Source organism: Hippoglossus hippoglossus, chromosome 5 (assembly GCF_009819705.1).
Source record: "Hippoglossus hippoglossus isolate fHipHip1 chromosome 5, fHipHip1.pri, whole genome shotgun sequence".
In the NCBI taxonomy this organism is placed as follows: Eukaryota; Metazoa; Chordata; class Actinopteri; order Pleuronectiformes; family Pleuronectidae; genus Hippoglossus; species Hippoglossus hippoglossus.
In genome coordinates, this window is record NC_047155.1 from 8,202,391 (window position 1) to 8,221,103 (window position 18,713).

The window sequence follows — 18,713 nt, forward strand, 5'->3', positions numbered from 1 at the left end:
ATACATATGACATGAGTGGATGATAATCTGTTACCTGTGGAAAAAAAATGGATCCATAGCTGAGTCAGCTGTTCCATAAATGAATCCACTGTAGTGATAACGGTGAGACAGACACAGGTGGACACACACACACACACACACACACACACACACACACACACACACACACACACACACACACACACACACACACACACACACACCCACACACATACATACGTGGGGTATAAAAGCGTAGTGGACAGCAGTCTCCAGCACAGGAAGTTTCAAAAGACCGCAGACATGCTCAGGTTTCTTGTGTTGATCTCTTTCGCAGCCCTCGGTAAACGGCGTCTGATTCCTCTCCTCTTTTCACATTCTGCACACGCTCGAACGCTTCCTGTCTGACTGTTCTGTCGCCTGTGTTTCCCTCAGTGCTGGCCCAGCTGGAGCCCGAGCCCAGGTATCTGGAGGAGGACAGTGTGGAGGAGAGAGTTGTGGGAGGTGAAGTGGCCAGACCCAACACCTGGCCCTGGCAGGTACGGTGCAGCTTTGTTTGACTGGACAGCAGTGGAGGGACAAGGGCTCAGATCATTTAATGCGAAAATACTCTGGACATTTTTACGTTGGTATTTAGCTGTGGCATCGATGTTATTTCCACATCGGTGCTGGTTTGGTATCATTTTGACTCACCTCACTGTGGAGGGAGAGGTTGGATATCTTGGTGCCAAGAATGAGTGACCGGTTTAAGATTCATTGTAAGAGCATTGTAATTATATTTTCCTCACAACTCACTTTAATTTCAGGTTCCTGCAGTATTTTGTTTTAGGCTGATTGGAGACATAGCTTTTTTTTATAGCACTAAAGCACTAAGGTGATTGGTTATAGATCATTACTATATGTGCATCGTCTTATATAAGCTGAACTGAAATGTTTAATATGTAAAACCAAAGAGACAAAACAATAAGTAAAATAAAGGACGTGAAGAGAAAGTCCTTTGTTGTGGCTGTAATTTCTCTCTGTTGTGGTTTTGTCAGATCTCTCTTCAGTATAAATCTGGCTCCAACTTCCACCACACGTGTGGAGGAACCCTGGTCAGGAGAGGATGGGTCATGACCGCAGCTCACTGTGTCGACCGGTGGGTGATTCATACATCACAGACGAACTGCTGGTTCTAAATCTTATAAGAAATATGGATGAAGTAACAGGAGACATGTTCTAAAAGCTGAACATTTGCATTAACATATTTCATTATATTTCCCAATGGTGTCAATGCAGAGCTAAGACATCTAGATTTAAATTTGACTGGTTTTCAATGTGTGTCAGGTTATTGGAGATAATCCACTGGCTGACAGTGTAGGAATGAAAACTTTCTGTTGTTTCTATCTCCACAGCTCCAGGACTTGGCGCGTTGTTCTTGGAGAACACAACTTAAACTCCCACGAAAGCAGAGAACAGTACATGAGCGTGAGCCGCGTCTACGTCCACCCCAACTGGAACTCCAACAACGTTGCTGGAGGGTGAGCGATGATCACGAGTCATGGTCTGACCCACTTCTGCACAGAAAAACAGCAAATACTGATACATGTGGTATATCACACGTTATAAAAGTGGAATCTAGAAATATCTGTCAACATGTAAAAGCCAGGAAAAATTTCAAAAGGCTGTTTTCTAACATGGTGTTTCATATAACAGCCGCAGTATCTGGATATTTCAATTTGTATGTTCATTTGAATACATGTTTTTCTTAAAATGACCATATTTATTTCGTTTTGACCATATGAGGACATGTTTCTTTTGACCCTCAGGTGGGACATTGCTCTCCTGCGTCTGTCCTCTGATGCTTCCCTGAACAACAACGTCCAGCTGGCCGCCCTCCCCCCCAGTGGTCAGGTCCTGCCCCACAACAACCCCTGCTACATCACTGGATGGGGACGCACCCAGAGTGAGTGGGACATCACCATACAGTACAGGATGAATTAATCTGTTCGGTGTTTACATCCAGCAACAAAGCTGACATATGTTTTTGTGTCGTCCTCAGCCGGAGGTCAGCTCTCTGCTCAGCTCAAACAGGCGTCCCTGCCTGTTGTCGACCACAAGACCTGCTCCAGCTACGGATGGTGGGGCAGCACGGTGAAGAGCTCCATGGTGTGTGCTGGTGGCGGCAGAGACTCTGGATGCCAGGTGAGTGAGGGCCGTGCAATCGTTGTATATAATGTACAAAAAATACATGTAATAATAAATACAATATTAATAATGAAAATAACCTATATACCCCAAATCAAATGTAAGCAAGTTGTTTAATTTTTCTAAAGTTAATTATTATGCTTTATGGATCAATTTTAGCAATCATTTGTAAAAATAATTTTGAATACCCTTCTTTTAAATTACCCTATCCTTATTGTCCTTGTGGAAAAACAGATGCTGAGGATATTGACCAGCTTATTAAGCATTTATTAATAGATTATTAACATTTATAACTGCCTTATTATCAATTAGAAAAGATCAACACTGGACAAAGTATCTTTTAACAGCCAAATGTCTTTTCATTAGTGTGTTTAACCGATCGATTAACTGATCTACAGTCGTTAGTAACTTATAAACCTTAATTCAAATTGGGCTCTAATTTCAGCAGGTTAGAGTCAGATTTTTAACCCAGTTCCTCCGGAGCTTCTTCTATGATTAAGATGGCAGGAGTGATGTTTCGTGCAAGCAGACTGGGAGAAACACTGAAAAAGAACTTGTCAAAATTCAGTTCTACTCCACCAGGAAAAGTAAAATTGAATGTCAGAGCTGAGGCCTGACCCCTTCTTGTCAAGGAAGATACTTTGCAGGACACATGAGGGATTACTTGCTGCATCAGCGGGGCCATAAGTCACTCACAGAGATCCAGACTATAATGCTTGAGCTGCACAAAAAGCTCATGTTGTGCACAAACTTGCTCAAGGCTGTCCGAGATTAAAAGAGGCTGTGTGAAGCAAGTGGGAACATGTTGCTCTTTGAAAAACTGCAGTTCTTCAACGTGCAGAAATAAAGACGTCCATTACGAACTGTCTGTGGCTCTTGTGTTATCTCTGAATCCAGGGCGACTCCGGTGGCCCCCTGAACTGCAGCGTCAACGGCCGGTGGGTTGTCCACGGTGTGACCAGCTTTGTGTCCTCCTCCGGCTGCAACGCTACCAAGAAGCCCACCGTCTTCACCCGCGCCTCCGCCTACATCACCTGGATGAACAGCGTCAGTATTTAACACAACCACAGAGAAAATGAAAGAAAAACAATCACGATATTTGCATTATTGCGAGTTATACATGAAGTGATGATGGCTTTTGATGGATCACGCTATAGCCATGTGCAGAAATTGCAGGATAATCACAATCTGCTCTCTACATCCATTCATTTTGTAGAAACTACACCTATTTGTTCAGTATTTTGTTCAGCTCCTTTCAGATAATCACGTAATGATTCATTTATCCTCACTTTGCCAGATCATGGGTTGAGAAGAAGGACAGTCTCCATGGAGACGGGAGAAGACTCGGGATTCGTCTCCTCTTCTGTGCGACTCCATCACAATAAAATGTAATTTTCACTGTAGCGATTTGTTTGTGTTGTATTTTGTGTAAAAGACATTGATCCTTTTAAGACTTAAAAAAAGCACGAGTGGAGGTGAAGCGTGTTTTAGGTTAATGAGAATAAAACACTGAAGATTTATTCCAGATTTGATAAATTACATTTTATATGGGCTAATTTGTGAGGGATGAAGTTTGGCTGCTAAATGGATTTTAAAAGTTACACTGACACATACAAGGATTGTTAAATGCTGTTTTTAATTGGAAAAAAGGCAAAAAATATGTCACACTATTGTAAATGTGAACATAAAGACCAATTAAAAGACAAAATTTCATTTGATTATGCGCAAGGAAAGAAACTCTTTAGAATCCTCCCGTCGTGTAAACAACAACAAACTAATGGGCTGGGTTTCACTGCACACAGGTGATATATACAAGCAATAATCAGAGTCAATTCAATTACACCAAATTAAATCAAATCATTGTGATTTAGAATATTAATATGACATTAATATTTCAGACACGCTTACAGCACGCAAACACATATCTTCAATTTTACCTTGGAGTGTCATCAATTAAATTCAATGCCTCTTTAGTGACAAATAGATCTATTCTTACATGTTTTAAATATTTCAAAAAAATGGGGAGAATCACCTTGAGGAAAAATGCAGTTTTCTCAGTGAATCCACCTTCATCAGTCACTGAGCTGTCAGAAAGATGAAGTGGTTATCAGAGGAAAAACAAATAGCTGCTTCACAGTGGCCTCGACTGTGGTGGATAATCGTGAGATGGGAAACATCTGCATGAACGACCTGTATGACTTATTACAGCAGCACGAGGCCTACACTGACATATATATATATATATATATATATATATATATATATATATATATATATATATATATATTTACATCTATATATCTATATAGATAGATATATACTGAGTTTATGAAGAGAGGCTGACTCATCTGCAAGCTGCGACATGTACGAACCAGTGCTGCTGCTGCTGCTGCTGACAGCTCTGTCAACTGAGAGGAGGAAAGTTAAAGTCACTGCTCAAGTTCTGCCCAGCGGGATCAGAGGTCGTTTATCCAGGAGACGCCATGAAAAATGTGATAAATAGATAAGTCAACTGTGAGGAGGAAAGTTAACGTCACTGCACATCCAAGTTCTGCTCGGGGGGGTCGGAGGTTTATCCAGGAGAGAGAGAGAGAGAGAGAGAGAGAGAGAGAGAGAGACAAAAGGACAAAAAGAAAGATGGATGAATGGATACATAGATTTTATTTTATTTTTCCACAAACGTCTATAATAAAAAACAGACAGAAATAATGTATTTAGTGTTTGACAGGATTATTACTGACAAATTATAATTTGGATATAAAATGTTTAAAGTCAAGTAGTTTATTCTCTGTGCTGAAAAACATGTGAGTTTTGCTCCACTAATGTCAAACCAGTGCATTTTAACTGAGTTTAACATGAGTAATCTATTACCACGGTAACATGAGTAATCTATTACCATGGTAACATGAGTAATCTATTACCACGGTAACTTCAGTTACCACGGTAACTTCAGCTACAATAACATCACAAGGATACTCCTCATAAATGTAGTATTTGCTTAATATGGACATGGATGCAGTTAGCTACTAAGATTATTAAACACTTAACTATATATTTTTTTACCTCAAATTATGGAAGTTTACTTTTTTAGCTGGTTCCCATCTCCCGTCCAGACGGTACAATCTGATACCTCAGCCAGAGTCTCACTGTTTTACCCACAACTTCCACAAGATAGTGATTGAGAGTAAATGGTTGTTGTTGTCCAATGTCTTAGAGTAAATGGAGAATATTTGCCTAAACAGTAAACTGCCACATAATCAATAAAGCCCAGGCAGCAGATTTTCCTTTTTGTTGTTGTGTCATTTAAAGTGCACAACAACATTAGTCCCATATAATTCAGGAGAGGCCTTTCATCTGCAGGAGTCAAATCCAAATAGCAGAATAAATCTGTATTTGAAAATATTTAGTCAGTGTGTGTTTTCTCATTATCTGGTGGAGGTTCGTCTGCTCGGCTGAAACAGGACTTCCTGCCTGCTGCTGCAGAGGAGGAAGGTAACATCAGGACAAAGTGTCGAGGTGGCAGCAGGTCAGGTCTGTCTGATATAATGTCTGTCCTGTTTATTAATGTTCCCGTCCTGCAGGGATGTTCAGTGTAATGGATGCTGTGGCTTCACCGGTTGAGATTACATACATTTATTCGGTGAGGGTAGAGGGCCATCTGCTGGATGAAAGCGGTACATGTGTATTTTGCATGCAACAGCTATCTTCACCTATATATTGGCTACAGGGCATGTAAAGGAACAGTCTGTCAAAATGTAATGACTTTAAATAAAAAATAATAAACACAGCAACTCAGTTAAAATGTTCTGGCCATGACTCCTCATGTTTTATTCACTGTAGCCACGGCTGCATATCTCTTATTCCTGTATTTTACAGTTTCATATAAACATATGCAAACACACTTGCGATCGCGGCATATAAAACAGTGCAGCTCAGGCTCCGCACCCCCTGCTGCTGCTTCCTCATGTAGTCAGGTGATCTAGTGGATGCTGCTTAATATTTAAAATCACTGCCTGCACGGTGCCTTGACTAACCTCATGAAATCAAAAGAAAGTTAAACTACAGGCGGCAGATGAAATATTATCTAATAAAAACATGTTTAATGCATGTGTTCAATATCAACATATTCTACAACACAAATTATCTTTGGTGATGTCAGGTTAAGATGTGTATAAATATTAAAACTCTAATAATACTCTATAATAAAAAACTCTATAATAATTCATCTGTGTATCAGGGGTCCAGCACACGTATTTACAGCTTAACAACAAAACATATACAATGAACCTCCCGTACGTTTTACTGGGATCATGTAGAATCCAGTTTTCAACATCGTCAAATAAGAGAACAAAAACAGAAACAGTAAAAAGTGCTGTCGGTATAAGTTATAAAAAGCACAACAATTTTTTTCCCCTTTTAATCAAATGAACGAATTCTGTTGCTGCTGTAAACTCCAGTTTGCATAGTCAATTCACAGAGATGGAATAGATCGGGACAGGGCGATCAATATTTCTCCCTCAATGCTACAAATATCTATAAACAGGTGTCACGACGGCCCTGACCCCATCACACCATGCCCTCGATGGTGCCCAGCTTCGGCGAAGGCTCGGCCCCAGTGTGCTGCGTTCGCTGCTGATAGTCCTTCAGCAGCTTCACGGCGTCGTCGTGTCCGAACTGCATGGCGTCGTCGACCGGCAGGTTCCCCCACCTGCACGGCGAGAGGTGAAGGTCGTGATGAAGAGGGAAGCCAGCCGATAGATTATGGAGCAAAGTTTTCACACAATGGTAAAGAGAATTCAAGATCGAAGGTTCACTCGGAGAAGTTATTATTTAATTAAACCTTATAGGCAATCTGTTAATCTCTATTTTTATGGCTTGCTGTTAGATATATCTATTTTATAATCTGTCAAATCTTCCACAAATCGCTGTCTGTATGCATGTGGCTCACGTGTCTCCAGAACCGTTCATCTCATTCGCTTCACATACTTGACCTGTGTATTGTCAAGGCCTTGAATTTGGTTTGATATGGACACATGAAGCGTTCAATACCAATAATCTTTGAATAAACAGGTGAACAGCTCTTTGTGCAGCAGCCGTGGCTTCAGGGTTCTGTGGAGTGAATCCTGCAGCAGGTCTTTTCTTGCCCTGACTCAATATCTACAGGTCACTTTAACAGTTTCAGAAAGAAAACTGCACCACAGGAGATCGATAGGAAATAACATGCCTCTAAATACTGTCTGCAAAATAAGGGACTGCAAGAAACAGAACTAGGGGTTCAAATATTTGATCATGATTAAATAAGGAGCTTTGAAGAGGATGAATGCAAAAGGACACAAAGACGTAAGAGATGCTGATCTCACCTGTCCTTTACAAACGGATTCACTTTACAGGTTTCAGTCAGAAACATCACAGCGTCGATGTGACCTGAGAACAAACAGGAGATATAACAGTTTCTCATCAGGGGCAAACAAGTAAAGACGACACAAACGCTGGTGTCAAAAAGCAATGGAACAGCAGAGCCGGCGAGATATTCACGATTTATAAGAAAATCGAACAATGTGACGAATTGTGGGAGAGGAAAAATATGTCAGACAAACAAATAAAGCTGCTAAAAATACAAAAACATCCTCCTGCGCTCACCATCCGACTCAGATTTAGGTATATTATTCCTTTTTTTTTTGTAATGATCTAAACAAATGACTTGCTCACACGTCAGTTTCTGAAAAAGAATGTGACTGAAGAAGACGCTGCAGCGGAGCATTCAATCTGCACCGAGAAGGAATTCAAACCACAACAGAACATAATCGTCCATATGGCGCAGCAGTGCAAGTGTAAGTGAGTTGATTAATTAGTGGTCTTGTGTTATGTCAGCCAGAGGAACTGAACCTCTGCAGTTAATCATGAAAACAAATGGAGCGAGAACTCATTACAATGGTGAGCGTCAAAACAAATATCTCAACAAGTGTAACTCTGCGTCGCTCACAGATAAACTTGTTTTCCAGATGACACACGGAGATAAAATAAAGTTAAAGAGAGTCTGAGTTATACATTGTGGTTCTTGTTTTGTAACAACGACAGCAAATTATAATTATCTCTAGAAATAAATTAGTGTGACTAATGTGCTCATGTGTTGCTGTGACAACCGCTCCTCATTAAGAGTGAAGCTGTAATCTGTAGCTGAACAGGTAGAACGCAGCCAGGTGGTCAAAGTGTCTCAGGAGAGCCTCAGTTTAGCATTTTAACACAGTCCACCTCCCACGATCAATGACTGTCACTGAAACATTACTAACATCAGTGTTGATTAGGGCCTGATTGATTATGAGTAGGCTGATTTGAGCCTTTTTGAGAAATATCAGGTTCGGCATTTATGGTTACCAATATTTTTCATAATTTGTATTTTCTTGATTCAAGCTAAAATTATTTGGTCGCATTTGTCCCTTTTACTCGTACATATTCATGATAAAGTTTATGGATAAACTTGAATATATCAAGCCTCAATTACATTTCTTTGTCATGAGGCTCTGCACACCCACACACGAGATTTCACTTATTCTTCTCAGGCTGAGGTTTGGTGCAGATGCACTGAAACAATAATTCATGAATTCCTCCATGAATGACAGAGATAAAGGCACAACTCCTCCCACATTCCAAAAAGAAGTTTCCACAGAAGAAGTCTGATCAGATAGAATAAGTGAAACCACATGTGCAGTTTAAAAGATAAATATAACAACATATTTTGAAGCGTTATCATCGGTTTTATATTATTTTTCATATTTTAATGTTGTGCCAGAATCTTTATTTCCGGTTACAGACATTTTTTGTATAGTTCATCTGTGGAGCCGGCGTGGCTCTTTCATTAAACTAAAAGTGAAGAAGCACAGATGTCACAGAACATGTGGGTCTCACCCTCTGCTGCAGCCACATGTAGAGCTGTTCGAGAGTCATAGTCTTTTAGATCCATGTCCATGGACGAGAGAGCAAACCTGAAGTAGATAAAAGAACAGTTCATAAATATTTTTTTATATAGATATGCACATTTTAGCATATATTAGCTTGGTTTTTATATTTGAGCTAATCTAAGACAAACCAGATAGAGATGAATACAGAAATTAGCATTTACATGTTAAATACAAAAATATTCTTTACATTAAAATATCTCTGTGCAACATTTGTATATGCGACAGCACAAGCTCATTTATCTTATAAGACACAGGTGAGGAACTGTACCTTCTCAGGGCCGACACGTCTCCACTGTAGGCAGCGAACATCAAGTTGAAAACAGACTTGTTCTGTAAACACACAGGAGAAACATAAAGAAAGCACTTATACATATTTTTAATCTAAAAATCAACAAACCCGATGAAGCAGCTCACCCTGTCGTCCCCGTCCGCCCTGCGAGGATCCTGCTTCTTCACAAAGTGCCTCAGGTTGTCGTAGTTGTGGAAATTAAAAAGCGACACGAGCTCCTGAGGGAGAGATACAGTTTTTATTGAGTTTAAGAGGAAAATGCTTCAGGAGATTTCTTGTGTTTTAAGACAAGAAAATGTGATGAAAACCACCAGTTCAACTGAAGAGACAACTGAACATTTCAACCTATAATGTCACAGAATATTCGACTATCTCAATAGTCTTTCATTTGGTAAGAATTGTTTTCCTTCTTTCTTGTGGGCCATCAATAAAAACACATTTTGTGCTGCACTTTCTTGTGTTGTATATATTTATACTTTTTAAAATTGCACTTTAAAATTCATCTCAGCCTGACATCCCTCTCACTCACAGCAGTGAACGTCTCGCTTCAGCTCAAATTGGCCGTTAAAGAAAAAGGGAAAACACATTGCATGACACAGGCAGAATGATTTGATGCTATAATCCCATAGAACATGTGATGTATCGACACATCTGCTTCTTCATCAGAAACAGTCTGAAGGCAGAGAATCTACAGGCGGAGTGTGTGTCTCGCTCTTGCCTGACAGAAGTTTATTCCCCGGACGCTGTTGCCCACTCTGTCCAGTGGAGGAGACCAACACATCACTCCCATCACGTTGGGAATCACCAGCAGTATCGCACCAGACACGCCCGACTTGGCCGGTAAGCCCACCTGAGGGATGGGAACATAGTATTTCCTTCAGTGTGATAATGGCATTGATTTGTGCGAGAGGGTTAGTGGTGGTGTGGCACCTCCTCGTGTTACTCACGTGAAACGCCATCTGTCCAGAGAAGTCATACATGCCACACGAGTGCATGAGACTCAGAGTATTCCTCACAGCCTCGGCACTCAGGACATGCTTTCCTGTGATCGGACAAATTCCCCCGTTGGCCAGAGTGGCAGCCATGACACTCGCCGATTCGCACGTCACCTCGATGGAGCAGAGCTGAGGACAGAAACAGTTTATGGTGGAAATGTTTTTCATTTAAACTAAGAATTGTTAAATGAAATGTTCCATTCATGGCATTTACCTGGAAGTAGAAATCTAGGGCATCGATCATATCAGCTCCTGGTGGAAAACACTGTTGAATTAAATATAATCACCATGATTATTAGACTAATAGAAAAACATTGTCCTATACTACCAGCAAATCAAGAATATCTAAACGAGTTTATAAAGCTCGGTCTTATTCTGGCACCTTCAACAACACAGCTCCCAGGGTCAAAAGGTCACACATAACTGCACTAAGTTTTGTTTAGTTTAGTTGACCTCAAAGATGTTTGGATGAGCAAACTGATGATGGCAACAACAATGGATGAAATATTGAGTTTTGATATTTAACTGTCAACATAAAAAAAAATAACATTTTAGAAAAGATGCTGTTGTATTTTATCGTTACAGATAATTGGGCTTAAAAATCAAAAGAAAAAAATCTTAAAAGAAATATAATATAGCAATTTTCAAAGTGATCAGGAAAAAAAAACATATTTTGAAAATATATTTCACCACACAACAATAATCAATATCTAGCTTTTCAAAAATATCACCTTATTGTATTGCCATTGAATATTTACATGCATTTAATTGATCAATGACTTAAATGCTCAAAAATGATTTAAATAATCATTTAATCAATAATAAAGTGTGTTGCTGCAGCCTTATTTCACGAATCGACTGTAAAGGAACCTGAAAAAAGATGCAGCAGTAGAGAAACTAATAATTCATAATCCCACCTATTTTAACGCAGCAAGAAAACGTCCTGTGACTGACCTTCTTCTCTTTCATGTAATATCCGATGGCAAAATTTCTGTTGCCCGTTTCCTTTTCTGACTGGAACCTGAGAGAGACGAGCACAAGGGGTCGATACTGAAACATCAATAATGCAATGGGGCGGCGGACAGGCAATCTGCCAAGGCACGGAATCGGAATTTAGGTGTGTTAAACCAAGATATTTAAACAATACAATATCTCTAAATGATTGACAGTGCACTCACGTGGCGTTGCTGAATCCAACGTATTCTTGGCCGGCCATCTTCTTCACAAACTCCATAACCTAAGCAAATAGAAGGGTTTTATGTGCACAGCTGCATCTGTGAGCGCAGTAAAATAATCATGCCACAGTTTGAAATTCATGGTTTTAACAAAGAGGAAAGTTACTCACATAGTCAAACTTGTCGGCCTTATTTGAACAAGGCTGAAAACAAAGTGAGAGCCGCGTGTTTATATAGAAATATCGTGATTGCCACATTCATTCATAAACAATGCATGTGACTTCAGCTCGGCTAATTACGCACTGTGAAACAGTACATGAATGCATCAGTGATTGCACAACTCAACATCCGTTTATCAGCTGGTGCAGTGAGAGGGGAAACAGGAGGACATTATAAAACAGAGTCCAGGTAGAGTTCACGAAGAATTTTCACGAAACAGGAAACAAGCAAAAAAAAAAAAAAAAGATGATTCTAATCCCAGTTTTTCTGGTTTGAATCTGTAACACAAAACTCAAACGTGCCAAATATTCCATATGATTCCATGAGGACACTTTGAAGTTGTATTCGTAACTTGCTACTGCTGCTGAATGACATTTCCCGCCCCAGGCTTTGTCGTTAATGATCATCATCATCACAACAACGGACTCACTCAGGAACCTGCCGGCTCTAAACCAGGACACGCACATTACAGGGATAAACAGGGTCATTTAAAATAAAACACGAGAAGGAGAAAGGTGTAGGAAATGTTTTCTTTAAATTAAACTATAAAAGAGAACAAAAAAAAGAAAAGTATTGACGATCAGTGTATGTTGCTGATGCAACAATCTGTAAAATGCATTCTTCAAAAATATTTTATCCAACTTTTTGAAATTTTGAAAATATAAAACCATTTTTTCAATATCTGCAACTCCAAGTTGACACAGTTATGTTTTTGTGTCGGTGACTTTTACTGGAGGGAGAGTGATTTACTGCGCTGATTCAACTTTCACACAGCGGCCTGCACATGTCTGCGTGTTTACCTTGATAAGAGAGCTGATCACTATGGCTCCGGCGTTCACCATCGGGTTGTGGGGCTTATCTGCAGGAGAGGACGACAAGATAAGGTTCAGTGTTGATGAGGAGTTCGGTGGAAAATGGGAGTTTTCTTTCCATGAATCAAGTCAAGTTCATTGGGATTTTCTGCTACTTCAACGTATGATATCAGACAACACAGGGTTGGCTATGAACTAAATACTGAACAATTCATTGAATCATGAAGGGACCTGATGTGTGTTGTGTTATGTTATGTATGTTGTCTTGTGTGTGTATGAAGCATGTTCTGAACAAACAGGTGCAGACCAAACAACACATTAAAAGGAATTGAAGGTCAGTAGCAGTCTGTTGTTTTAAATGTGATTCAGTAGCATTGTGAACAAGCCGTAGATGTGGGAAACACAAACAAGCTAAATACGATACAATTCACGCTTTTCTCATGATTGAATTATTTAATAATTTCCAAAGAAAGTAACTTATTTTAGCGACCAGTGTCCACCAGAGTCGCCCTCTGCTGGTCATTGGAGAGAATACAAGTTTCAGGCTTTTCTGCATAGGCTTATTTTCCAGACCCAGAGTATATGTCCATTTTTCTAAAAGATCTGTGATGTAACCGCACAGTGAAGAGGCCTCACACACCTTCATCATCAAGTGAGAGCATGTTGAACTTGAGTCCACTGGGCTCCATGCCCACATATTGGTGAACCTTCTCCGTTCCCGCCTGGTGGACGGCGATGGCGTACTGCAGGGGCTTCACACAGGACTGCAGGCAGAACGGCTGCTTGGTGTCACCCACTGAGTGTCTGGAGGAAAATGAATAAAGAGGCCAGTGACACCACAGTCACAACAGCATGTCAGTCAGCAGCAGCACTGGGCAGTTTGAGGATCAGGTGTCTTGTTAATGGACATTTCATTGGTACTATAGAAAAGGGGAGAGTACTACTCAAAAACTGTAATGATTGAAATTTTAAATAATGAATTTATAGACTTATAACAATATCATAATTTAGATCCATTTAGTAGCTGTGAGCTTTCGACCACATCGTTTCTCAGCATCATTCAAATCAATATCAACTTTTGAGGCAGCCAGACTTTAAACTTAAATATAATTCAATGGCGAAAGGAAAACCTCCACCTGCAAAGGAAGATTGTTTTATAGGATCCACAGCTCTTGATCTTAGACTGAATGAACCTCTTGGTGAGATTATTTTGTCAAGTATGAGTCTGTAGCTCCTACCTCTGGCCGTCCACTGTGCACAAAGACACGCCCCAGAGTTCTGGGCTGAATTTGGCGAGCTGGGGGATGTAGTCTGCAACCTAGGATGTACAAGGGAAACACTAACAGTCAGATCACACAATTTAAGATTCAGAAACAAGTGTCAGAAGTAAAGGCTCGACAGGAGAGAAGATGTTAGTAGAAAATTATTTTGTAGAAGTGGGACACAGTCGGGATTCTTACAGTTTGCATTTTCTGCCAAAGGCCCCTCAATAGCAAAATAAACAGATTCTACATTAACATTTCAATGTCTGAGAAACAAACAAACAAACAAACAAACAGATGCAGCACACACCTTCCCATCAGTTTGATGTCCTACTCTGTTGTAGATTTCATTTATTTTCCGTGCGAATGTATCAAACTCGGGGATGATGAATTTCTTCCTGAAGGCCTGGATCAGCAGGACGATGTTTCCACCAGCACATCTGACAGAATAACAGAGCAGGGGTGAGTTAAAGGGCCAGTGTGTAAGATTTAGGTGAAAGGGATCAGAAATTGAATATAAAATAATCCTAGTGATGTTTTCACTAGTGTGTTTCATCTAAATTGTACGATTTGTTGTTTTCTTTACACTAGAATGGGCCCTTTATATTTAAATACTTTATATTTACATCGGGAGTGGGTTCCCTCTACGGAGGCCGCCATGTTTTTTTACAGTAGCCCAGACTTGACAAACTAAACACCTTTGAGTATTTATGACAACTGAAGGCTGCCACAGGTTCTCTGTCATGTTTGGAAGGAGAGGGTGAGGTGAGGGGGTATTCAGCTGCAACATGCAACTTCACCACTAGATGTCACTAAATTATACTTACAGTACCTTTAACCAAAAACACAGACATGCCAACTGACCCAAGATGTGAGCTTTACAGCCAGTTTCTCAGGACTTCAGATGAATAAATAGAAAATAACATTGCTGTGATTAACTCTCAGTCCTGTGGCTGCTGCAGAGACTTTAAAGTTGCAATAACATGGTTTATAATAGTATATGTTTTTGTGTGTGTGTGGTCTTGATTTTACTCATGTTGTGTGGACCTAAATATGTTCTCACAGTGACCTTCTGGAGACACGTATTCCAAATGTAAAGTTTAAGGTGAGGACACGTTAGGATGAGGTTAGCTTAAGGTTATGTTTACAGTACGGTTAGCATTGGGTAGGAAGTTGTTATTGATGAGTTTTACAGTAAGTCTCCAGGAAATGAATGTAAGTCAATGTAATATCCTCGTTCTCTGTGGGGGTGCAGAGCAGCTAAGAGAGATCGGTCTGAGCAACATGCTTTCATCAGCATGATGGTAAATACACCACAGGGTTCCTACAGGATAATCAACTTAAATAGTATTATACATATCTGTGCATATCATAGCTTTTGGTCATGCTAAATGACCTTTTTTGCTGTGTTATTATATAATCTATATGAAAGCAAATATCTGATAGATTACATATCCTAGAAATAATAAACAATTTCAAATATCACCCTATTTTCTCGACCCAATTATATAAAAAAGTGAGAAATATTTCCTGACCTTCACATTGTGGGTGGATAAGGTTTAAAATTAGTATCATGCACGTTCTGTCTGAACTAATAAAATGACAACAGAATCAAATCAATACGTTTCAGACACTGAGCATTGAAATCGTCACATGAGCATCAAGTGCTGCATTTGACTACATCACATCATACATGTGTTCTCAGTCTTTAGTGGTTCTAACTTCCTCCACATATTTAATCCTGCATTTAAAATAGACATGAATCACTTCTTATCCGTGAGGTAAAGTCGGGGAGGACAAAGGACATTTTTTTTAAAAAGGACCAGGGGGAGAAATCAGCGGAGAGACAATCACGCAGCAAGTCACATACAACAAATCCTTCATTACAATGGATTGTTGTGAGAAGGTCAAACTAAATATAGTTTGGTGTCATGACTTCACTGGGTTGTGGAATGGAAAACAAAACACCATGAGACAGTTGGCGGCGAGATGGAGGCAGAGCTCTAAGAAACAGGAAATAAAGTGAGAGGAATCTATGGTGATATTTCCCGTCAGCTCTGTGACTGAATCCGCTGCGTTCAGACACCGTTTCTCATTAAAGATGCGCCGTGTGTTCCTGTGTTTGACTTGTTTATCTGCTGTGTTTTCAGTCCATCACTTTGTGTGAAAATGGGAAATCAATTCTTATTTTCTCCACAAAGGAAGAAAAGAAATAAACCCACAGCCCATGATGGGTTACTGAGGAACAGCATATTTAATCTGTGGGAGACGACTTCCCACCTCTTGTAGTGAAGGTACAGTTTACTCAAGACATAACAACCCCCCCCCCCCCAGAACAGACATTAAAGTGTGATCTATATCCAGACAGGTTATATGTTTCCACCTTGTATTTTTGAGATACATTTCAGACCGGATCTGTCTCATGTGAGCTAAAGTGATGTCGACACATTGTAGGGATTGTGTTTACACTTTCCTAAAATCAGAAAACAATGCGAGGCAGGCTACTTCCAAAATCCCAGTCAGATCATGATGCATTTACACCAATCATTGCACCAGATGAGGTGTCCAGATATAGAAGGTAATTTAGTAGCTTGTGAACAAGGTCAGTGGAAACTATAAAGTCTCTGCAGCAGCCAAAGGACTTAATCACAGCACTGTAATTTCTATTCATTGATTTCTATTTAATCTCACATCTTGGGTCAGTGGGCACGTCTGTGTTTTTGGTTAAAGGTACAGTGCGTAGAATTTAGTAACATCTAGTGGTGAAGTTGCATGTTGCAGCTGAACACCCCTCAACTCACCCTCCCCTTCCAAACATGACAGAGAACCTGTAGCCTTCAGTTGTCATAAAAACTCAAAAAGGTGTTAAGTTTGTCCATTCTGGGCTACTGTAAAAAAGACGGCGGCTTCCACTGTGTGTGTTTGACAGGAGCTATAGAGATTATTCCAATCTGCTGCCGTCTCACCTGTGGAAAAGTTTTCTGTCCATCATGGCCTCACCAGCAGAGTCATTCACGGCCTGTCGGAGCTTCTCCATGCAGTCCTTTAGACGAGGGTCGGACGGATGGAGGCCAGTTTTCCTCAGGGCCTGCGAACAGAGATGGAAACCACAGATACAGTAGAAGTTTTGTATATTAAACATTGACTATATAAAAAGATGGACGACATGACCACCTGGTGGCTGCCTGCAGTAAAGGTCCTCCATGTTGGCAGATGGGGCATGGGCCAAACTAAAAACTCAAAGTCCAGAGATGGTTTATTAAGTGGCTCTTATCACATGTGTTTGTTCAAGTGTTTATTCTTCCAGTACGTTTGGTTTTAACTTGTTATTTATTGCTACAAAAACTTGGTGAAATGTCATAATGACCAGCTGAGACTGAGACGAACTCTGGCTCCAAAATATGTCACCAGTGCAAGACAGCGGCGCCCGTATAGCAAACATTTTGGCTTAATTTTATTCGTACAGTTGGACGAAGTGGAGAAAAACAAGCAGCGGACAAACAGGATGTTTTCAGCTACTCACTGAGGTAAAGTACGAGATGGGAACTTGCTCTTTTCCCTCTGTGATGGCGTAGAAAAGCATGTCGTCCACTCCGGAGCTGAGAGGCTGTGACTGCACATCCCTGGTAAAGAGAAAAGGAACCTCGTAAAAGAAGAATTCAAGCTGTTTTGGGTGTTTGCATACAAAAAAAGTTGTTAGCGTTATCTAAAGTTCTTTCAAATTGTGTGACATAGCTTTGTGCAAAATAAACCAAAAAACAACCGGTCTAGTTGTAAGTTGACAGCATTGCACAACACTCTCGTGTGGAAATAAAGGTTGATTCACTGAGTTGTTGGAAACACAAATCAATTAACTTATTCTTCTTCAGTTATTTGTCCTGAGCAGGAAAGATAAGAGAAACCTTTGTGGACCTGAGGGGATCCGCGGAGAAGTGTCTGAATATTTCCTGAGTGTAAACCTTGTTGTCTTTCAGCAGAGTGGAGGTGTGGAGCTCCACAGCATCAGGCAGGTGATCAGCTCTTCACCAAACACTCACACTTTGACATGGTGATCCATGTGAGCAGCTGAGGATCTGGAGCTCAGGCAACATGCTGCTGCCTGGATGTTGAATGTCTTCCTCGCCGCTTCTGGGTTCCTCAGGAGCTGTACGGAGTTAGAGAGCAGACGCAGCGGCCTCACACACAACATGATGCGGCTGATCCGCAGCCACAGTCCCGGTGACACAGCAGATGAAGGAGACAGTTAGTTTTAAAGCAGGTTTTTTTATCTGCGACTCAGGTCACTGACTCGGTGCGGTTCTGCTGCCTTCACGTGCGGTCGGGAATTTAAACTTTCCACAAGACTGTCCACGTGAAAGTGACGCAATGAATCTAGAGATTGTGTAGTTGAATCATCATGATTACATTTCCATGATGTTCAACACTTTATATGCGCCTCACGCTTTAGATCCACTGACTGACCTGAATATTGAAATGTTTTAAAAGTTACTTTTTTAGCGAGGACGGATTAGATTGAACATTTATATTTAGTGTTTCAAATTTATATTTAGATTCAACATTTGACACTTCAATTTAACATTTATATTTGACATTTATATTTACTATATAGATTTAATATCAAGGGCTCATTGTGTATATGAACTCACAATATGTCATTAGGTGAGTTGTTTGAAAATAAAAACATAATTTTACGATGTGCACTTGAAAGCAGCAGTGAGGGGTTGGGGGTTGGGGGGGTGGGTGGGGGTGTAGTGTGTGACAGCTGCAGCACCTCATGTTGCAGCTGTCACTTGACTGACAGCTACAACAGCAAACCAGAGGAGAGCACACAGGTGT

General features: G+C 40.3%; 2 protein-coding genes across 2 annotated transcripts; one reads left to right on the forward strand and one right to left on the reverse strand.

Annotated features, from left to right (window-relative positions):
* The first annotated feature begins 208 nt into the window (after window positions 1-208).
* Window positions 209-3,569, forward strand: LOC117761344 (elastase-1-like). The gene is made up of 8 exons (XM_034585150.1): window positions 209-322; window positions 415-518; window positions 1,017-1,117; window positions 1,374-1,499; window positions 1,788-1,924; window positions 2,021-2,163; window positions 3,064-3,213; window positions 3,464-3,569. Exons 1-8 carry the CDS (start codon window positions 283-285, stop codon window positions 3,473-3,475), a joined length of 813 nt encoding a protein of 270 aa, XP_034441041.1. The 5' UTR covers window positions 209-282; the 3' UTR covers window positions 3,476-3,569.
* A 2,813-nt stretch (window positions 3,570-6,382) lies between these two features.
* On the reverse strand, window positions 6,383-18,255 carry gls2b (glutaminase 2b (liver, mitochondrial)). The gene is made up of 18 exons (XM_034585145.1): window positions 17,915-18,255; window positions 17,401-17,500; window positions 16,844-16,965; window positions 14,188-14,317; window positions 13,854-13,933; window positions 13,256-13,419; window positions 12,604-12,662; window positions 11,755-11,787; window positions 11,588-11,646; window positions 11,364-11,430; window positions 10,624-10,674; window positions 10,362-10,538; window positions 10,133-10,264; window positions 9,540-9,632; window positions 9,394-9,455; window positions 9,073-9,149; window positions 7,527-7,590; window positions 6,383-6,874 (listed from the first exon to the last, which is right to left on the reverse strand). The coding sequence occupies exons 1-18, from the start codon at window positions 18,064-18,066 to the stop codon at window positions 6,733-6,735; spliced, it is 1,764 nt and encodes a 587-aa protein (XP_034441036.1). The 5' UTR covers window positions 18,067-18,255; the 3' UTR covers window positions 6,383-6,732.
* Window positions 18,256-18,713: the final 458 nt, after the last annotated feature.